This window comes from Culex pipiens, chromosome 1 (genome assembly GCF_016801865.2).
Source record: "Culex pipiens pallens isolate TS chromosome 1, TS_CPP_V2, whole genome shotgun sequence".
Classification (NCBI taxonomy): domain Eukaryota; kingdom Metazoa; phylum Arthropoda; class Insecta; order Diptera; family Culicidae; genus Culex; species Culex pipiens.
Window position 1 is genome coordinate 93,257,542 of NC_068937.1, and position 7,539 is coordinate 93,265,080.

The 7,539-nt window shown below is 47.5% G+C and overlaps 1 protein-coding gene across 1 annotated transcript; it reads right to left on the reverse strand.

The window, feature by feature from the left end:
* Positions 1 to 350: 350 nt before the first annotated feature.
* LOC120422315 (uncharacterized) lies at positions 351 to 6,730 on the reverse strand. The gene is given in 4 exon segments (XM_052706003.1): positions 351 to 5,429; positions 5,467 to 5,855; positions 5,918 to 5,980; positions 6,550 to 6,730. Coding segments are annotated over 4 exon segments (5,358 nt in total). The 3' UTR covers positions 351 to 704.
* Between the last annotated feature and the right edge of the window lie 809 nt (positions 6,731 to 7,539).

Genomic DNA, 7,539 nt, shown 5'->3' on the forward strand with positions numbered 1-7,539 from the left:
TGATTAGTGGTGATCCTGGGGCTGTCGTCTGTGGTGTTTTTGGGATGTTCGTCCTTCCTGTCATTCGTCCTTCCTGTCGCTCGTCCTTCCTGTCAATCGTCATCGTTATAGTGGGTTTAAATCTGAAAATAAATGGATGATCTCTGCAAAGATCTTGATCGGTAGATTTGTTGAAATTAGTAGAGGTGTTATTTATGTGAATTCGTATGTATGTGTGTATATGTTTACGTGTATGTGTGAATGTATGTGTGTGTAGAAGAGTTTAAATATTTAATCAATGGGAGAAATATCATTGGGTGGTGGGAAAGGAGGGGGGGGGGGGGGGATTTAAGTGTAACATAACTTAGTTTTAAAGTATGCACTGTTCACTTCAGCTTAACCTATTATGTACATTTCATTGGATCCCTATGTGTTTGTGTATTATTGTAAGGGGAAGGAGGTTATGTAGTTGTGTCAATGTCTCAATAGTAACAATGAATTCAATTTGACCTTAATCTAATAAATGAACAGTTCATTGTGAGTGTGTGTTAGTGTCAGTGAGGTTAGTATTTAACAATAAATTTTCTTCTTCGGTTTCATTTTTGTCTTCTGTTGGTGTAGATGCTGTTGTCAAATCCAGGTTGTAGTTGTTGTAGTCGAATCCAGGTTGTAGTCAAATCCAGGTTATAGTTGTGCGCAATCAGTCATGCGCAGAGGACGGCTGTTCAGATCGCCTGAGATGGTTCGGATGCTGCTGGTCTTAGGAGAGACAACATCGGCCGATGATAAGAGAAATATGCAATGTACCGCGTGACCTCCGCCGTCATGTTCTTTGTGAACGTAAGGTCAAGAGCTGTACCACCAAGTGTGGTCGTCTTCTTCGTATCATTGCACAAACTCAGCATGAAATGTTCTCGCATATAACCCACAAAGTCTGCACTATCCTGCTTGGTGATGTCAAGATTGAAGTCTCCGGTAACCACCATTGGCGTATCCACGTAGGCAGTACGAATCAAATTGCGAGCAAGGAACCATATTTTCTGCTTCGTTGTGGTTCCTGGGGAGATGTATACTGATACCAGCAGTACTTCAGTACCCATCACCATCACCTTTGCTGCACAAATATCTCCGTACTTTTCTGCCTTGCCGAATTCTTGGTCGCGTTCGTTGCCCACCACTTCAAGCGTATGAGGGACTGCCAAGGTAGTATCCGGATCGGTCGAATTCTGGTAGATTGCAACACCTCCCGATCGCACACCAACCCGCTTCGATTGGATGATACAGGTAAAACCTTCTATTTCCTCTGAGGAGTGGTCATCCAGCCACGTCTCACTCAGTGCTAGAAAGTGAACCTTGGGAAGTATGGGATCGGTGGTTATATCCAACTTGTGAGCTCTCAAACTCTGTACGTTGATGGTCATCAACGTGGTGGCAGGTCCGCTGCTCTCTAAGACCTCACCCACTTCGTCCACAATGGTGCGCAAACGGTTATTCTGCAAACGCTTGTACTCGTTACGCAGTTCTCGCATTTTTGGGCTGTCACAGCCTTTCGCATGGTGGAACTTGAAGTCTCCCTTTGAGTTGGTCAAAAAGAGGCCCTGCAGCGACTTCACACGTGATAAACCGACGTACACCATTTGCTGATCCTGGGACTTATCATAGTCGTACACAATCTTATCAAAGGTTCCACCTTGAGATTTGTGTATGGTAAGGGCATTAGCTGGTACAACCGGGAACTGTATGCGCTTGCATTTAATGCGGTTACCCAGATCGATGTTTGCGGATCGCTTCACGATTGGAGTCCAATCTGACTGCAAGATGTCGGGTCGTGTGCGTATCATAGGCTCCACCTCTTTCCTCGCAATGATCCCGATCTGCGCGTTTTCAAATTTGATCCAAAGTCTCATGATGCGATCCTCTGAGTCATCAACGCCCTCTTCGACATACATCAAGTCCCCAATTGCACCATTCACTATGCCATCTTCCACATTGACATTTGTGGTGACCATGTAAGGCATTCCAGGACAGAACTTAGTTGTATACTGCAAACCTGCCGTTTCAACCAGACTCATCTTGTAGAGTTTGATACGAGCAGTTGCCAGTTGCTCTGCAGTCTTGTATCCCACAAAGGTGTCGTCTGCTGTGCAATCTAGCCCGTCAATGTTTCTCAGCGCTTCGTTGTTGTAGCTGGTTACGTCAATGTTCCGATGGAACAGTCGTACCGCCCCGCTAGTGTCCTCCTTGCTCAGATCCTCTTTTGTGAAGAAACGGCTCTCGATCAGTTTGGTTTCATCGGCGGTCAGTTTCAGCCCATTACCAATCTTGGTAAGAATGTCCGAAAACTGCTTATCCGCCTGACGCATAACCCGTTTGAGCTCGTGAAACATCAACGATTGCCACACCACAGCGCCACATATGGTGTTAGACGGAGGCTTGAACACGGCGCGAGCATTGACTGGGGGCAACTGCATCACATCTCCACTCACCAACACATTCACACCTCCATATGGAACATCATAGATCATGTAAACATCCTGGAGGCGTATGTGTGCGGTATTCAGGGTGTGGGCGCCAACCATGCTGACCTCATCGATGATGTGAAACTTGATATTCTGCATCTCGTTCCTGTACATCTGGAGCGTTTCGAAATTCATCTTCGTTGCCTGGCGAGACATGGTGATGTGGTAAGCGTGGTGCAGGGTGGTTCCACCAATTGCGCTGAATGCTTTTCCAGTCGAAGCTGAAGCTACATACGCGTTGTCGCGGGAGTTGTGAGTATGGCTGTACCGATTGATCGTTTCCATAAGCGCACGCAATACGTAGGTTTTGCCGCTTCCTGCCGGACCGGTCAAGAAAACTTGCAGCGGCTCGTGCTCTTCGTAGCAATGCATCAGATGGATTACGTGCAGAATCAATGCCCGTTGCTCTGCATTCGTAGCTCAAATCATCTCACAATATGCCTCCTTCGACAACACGTTTGTGCGTTGCTTGATGACAGATCTTAAACCTCTTGTGGGCAGCAGCTCAAAGTCATCATTATTCGGCTGCATGATGACTGTCCGCACCAGCTCGTCGTGCTTTTCGGTTGCTGCGTTGTTCTCCGCTCCATCCTCCAAGTTCGCAATAGTGCGCAGATACTCCTCGACCGTTTGCTCCATATTCAACTCACAGTCGTATTCCTTACGCTTTGCCAAGAGTTGTTCCTCATGCAAATCGTACAACTGGAGGAACTTATTGTGGTCGAGAACATCCACCACCTCATTACGAAATGGCAGAAACAGGAGAACAGATTCGCGCTTATACTCAGTAAGCTCGCTCATACCGAATCCGCGCCAACGCAGCACCCTTGGCTGTGTCCTTTTCTTGTAGCTGTTTTTACCTCTTTCCTGAGAATACCAAGCTACGAACTCAGCCAAGCAGACGTCTTCCAGGCCTTCACGCTCTTCGTACTTCTCGATGATGTTCTTGTTCCACACATCAGTCGAGTCATCGCCAACTCCTTCTGCATCCATGGTCTTGAAGTGCTTCCTGCTTCTTGTCCGGTCTTGGGGCCACGCAGTTGGAATGAACTCAACTTTCTTACTTGCCTCGGACATCGGCAATCGCAGTAGGAACCAGGCTGCTTCCTGGGCGCACATCTCCACGGCTCCAAGCATCTTCAGACTGATCTTCTTCAGCATCTCGCCGTAGTCCATCTCGGGGTTCTGCTCTTGCATGAGGATCAGCTCTCGGTGCAATCCACTAACACCACGATTGGACTTGTTGACGTACTCTACCAGGTAGTGGCAAAGTTTCTTTTCGTCAACAATAAACTGGAGATCCATGTTCGAACGCAGCTTGTCCGCAATCCATGCGTTGAACGGATTCGTTCGCAGTTCCTTTTCATCCATCGAGCGCTTGTAGAAGACCGTAGGCTGTTTCAGCGATGCACGAACTACATCCAGGTAGTACTCGTATGTGCACTCGCAGTGGGCCAGGTAGTCCTCAATCGTATCGAATACCATTGTTGCCAGGACATCACGCATTTCCTCAGCGCGTTTCTTCAACTCTTTGCGGCGACTGTCGTCAGCCTTAAGAGGAAGCAGGACCCGTTGTTCCTTCATGGGCCAGTACGGTATATTGAACCGACAGCGCTTTTCCCCTCGTTTTGTGCAAGTGAACGTGCAACGATGAACCTGCTTAGTAGCCGTCTGCGTGGGAAGGTCCTCGAATCTAATGGAAGTGATGGTGTTGATCAGTTCCAGAGTAGCAGGCATGTGCTCGGAAGCAGGTTCCTTGGGATCGTTGGCGAGCCAAAGCACTGCATGGCAGTGGGGACTACCGCGATGCTGGAACTCAATCCGTTTGAAGTAATCGACGACGTAGTACTTCCCGAACGGACTATGAGTTTTCGAACCCAAGATCAAGAGGATGACTTCGATCAGCTTGTTGAAATAGAGGCAGCACGTGACTGGATCTTCACTGACCAATACTGCTCTTTGAAGTGCTGTTAGTTGCTCCATCGGTTCTGTCAAGTCGATCCTGTTCTCTTGATCCGAGAGCTTGTACAGTATCTTCAGCAGTTCGGGCCAGTGAGTCTCGTTAGCACTCATTGTCAAGAAAACCGTCGGCTTTCCCAGCTGTCGAATCATGGCGAACAAATCTTTCTCCCGTATCTGCCAGTACAATGCCGAGTTCGGAATCGATTTCAGCCACGCGAAGTTCCTCTCGATAAGGCTCTGCATGAACTGCGGGTCACTGAGTTGAGCACGGGTCACATTGTTCGTACCTTGGACCCTAAAGGAGCTCGAAACTCCATCGTGAACCCGAAGACGCATGATCTTAACACCCATGTACAGGATGTGGGTCGGCTTTGCTCCACGCCGGTCACGTCGTCTAGTTTCACTGGTAGCCTTATCGTAAGGAGTTACGCGAACCCCTTTCCTGTACGATCGTATTTTTCCTTGGTAGATTCCGGGAAAAGAAAGTTCTTCTGCATACTGATCGTACACGATGGAAGTCGGCATTCGGTTCTGACCAGGAGCAATATTAAGACTCATGTCCTCGTTCCATAAGACGGTCTGTTGCTGTCCTGTGAACAATTCCGCTTCAGTTTCGAGTACGTCAAGTGCAATTTGGTCGTTTTGCTGGGGAATTCTCGGGACATCTCTTGGGACATCCTCGACTTCCGATACTTCCAGCTCAATCAGTTCCTCACCGTCAGTACCTTCTGGTCCATCTGGTTCCATGAGGCTTTCATCCAAAACGATACCTTCGCGCTTATACAACGGAGTGTTGATAAGATAGCGAAGCCAAGCTTTAACGACAGACTTCTTGACATATCCCTGCAGGTAGTTAGACTTGTGGATCAATTGCTTTTTAATGCAAACATTAAAGGCGTAATCATCCTCCAATTGACGCGGAAGCATCCGAACCATCTCGTTGACATCAACAGGGACATTTATGATCTGCTACCAACGACTAAATTCAAAATTGATAAAAATGTGCACCTCGCGCATGACTGAGCCGACGAATTTGCATGAACGGCAGCCTTGGCGCAATCAACCTCTCGGTGATCGGATCCAGTGGTGGAAGGTTCGCTGGCTTCTCCGGGTAGGTGAATCCGTTCGATGTGGACAAAGTGGGTACTTTTCCATTCCTCAGAGAGTTGTGGCAGGTCTGGCACACCTTGAATCCCGCGACTGACTCAAAGTGGCCTGCCTCGACCAACACTCTCCCGCCATCGCTTGTGATGGGCCTCAAGTCATTGCTGAACCAGATGCGTTCACAAACATTGCAATAATCACCCAGTTTGTTGTCGGTAAACTTTTTGTGAAAAGCAATGTCGGCCTTCGCGCAATCTGGCTTGCCACCAGCTGTGGCAGTCGTACCCGTCTCTACAAAACATTAAACAATTGGGTACACTATTGAAAGACCTCCCTAAGTTACCCAGACTTACCCTGACTATTGGGTACTGATACCTGAGAGGACTCGTTCAGAGCGGAACGAGTCGGTACGATTCCTGTAAGATACAGGAAGATCTAAATAGTTGCTTTTGATTTTATTGAAAATATTTTGTGCTGTAGATTCACGTAAGATAACACGTTTTAAACCTAATCGTTCATGAGATTCTGATAAACCAATACATCAGGGTCAAACTCTCGTTAAAAGATGTAAACTCAAAAGTCAGTAACAAAATATATCCCGAACCCTTTCAGTGTTTGTTCAATAGGATATTTAAATTGCCCTTTTTGCTTTATCGAACAAAGTTATACGTTTTTGCTGATTTACACGTTGTTGTCCCGAATGCCACCCCAGAACTTTCGACCTAGACGTTATCCAACGTCAAAATTTGATGGATTGGCATTTTAAGTTGTTCTATTTTTGAACTATTGTAAATGTTATAACAAAACATAATTTTAAATTTAAAGTTTCATAAAGAATGCGAATGATGTTGCAAGTCCTTGGTTTAAAATCAAAAACATCATAAAAGATCACGATTTTCTGTTGATATTTGAACAGAATAAAGAGACAAATTTTGGATTTTCATGAAGTTGAATGGAAATAAATCAATATTCTTGAAAAACTCACCAAGATTTCTCCCGGAATCGGCCCGGGACGTGCCCCCTCTAGAGCGCGCTGGAATCTGGACCGGGTCGGGACGTGGGAAAAATCGAACAGGATCCCTACTCCCGCCGGGCATCGGTTCCAGGTTTAAGATCGGGTCACGGTTTGGGTAGAATCGCACAGGGTCAGTGCTTCGGCCGGGCATTGGCTCCAAATCCACAGCTGCTGCAGCATTTCCAGCCCCAACAGTACCTCCAAGATCCGCTTCCCTCTCCAAGTTCTTCCGGCTTCGGAATTCTCGAACGCGCTCAGTGCTCGTCTTCCGCGGAACCGCTTTTTTCGACTCCTCTGCTCCCTCCGCATCGTGCACAGCTTGCGCTCTCAGTTTTTCCGTGTTCGGAAAGCTCTGACGCGCTCCGAGCTCTTCTTCCGGGGCACCGGCGTTTGGCCCTCCTCTGCCTCCACCACCATCTGCTCCACGTCGTCCTCCATCTCCTCCTCGTCACGATCAGTGATCGTCTCGGCTTGCCTCAGTGGTGCCACCACTCCATCCTCCCGCTCACTCTCCTCGCGCCTTCGCTTGCGATGATTCGCCAGGTGTTGTGACATCCTCGCTAGTCGATTTTATTTTGGGTATGATTTTTAGATATGATGCTTGTAGGTACTTGAATCGAACGTCCGCGGAAGGGAAGCTCGCCGCATCGAACCAAATCAGCGTGTACCACCAAACAGAGAATGTGTGTGTACACGCGTTTGTTTTTGCACACCACGAAAACAACATCGAGAATGAGCTGCAAATTTCCCCCCGCTGCCAAAATTTCTGAGAGAGGGCATCGGCTGAACAGCATCGAGCTGCAAAATTTACCCCCGTTGAACGACATTCTGCGTAAGGGCAACGCGGGACAGATTTAAAACACAAGTTCGCACAAGAGAATAGTTCTCGCTTGCTAATTAACACCACACACACACACCTCGTCATGCAAGAAAAATTCTCGCGCAAAGTGCTCTTTAATT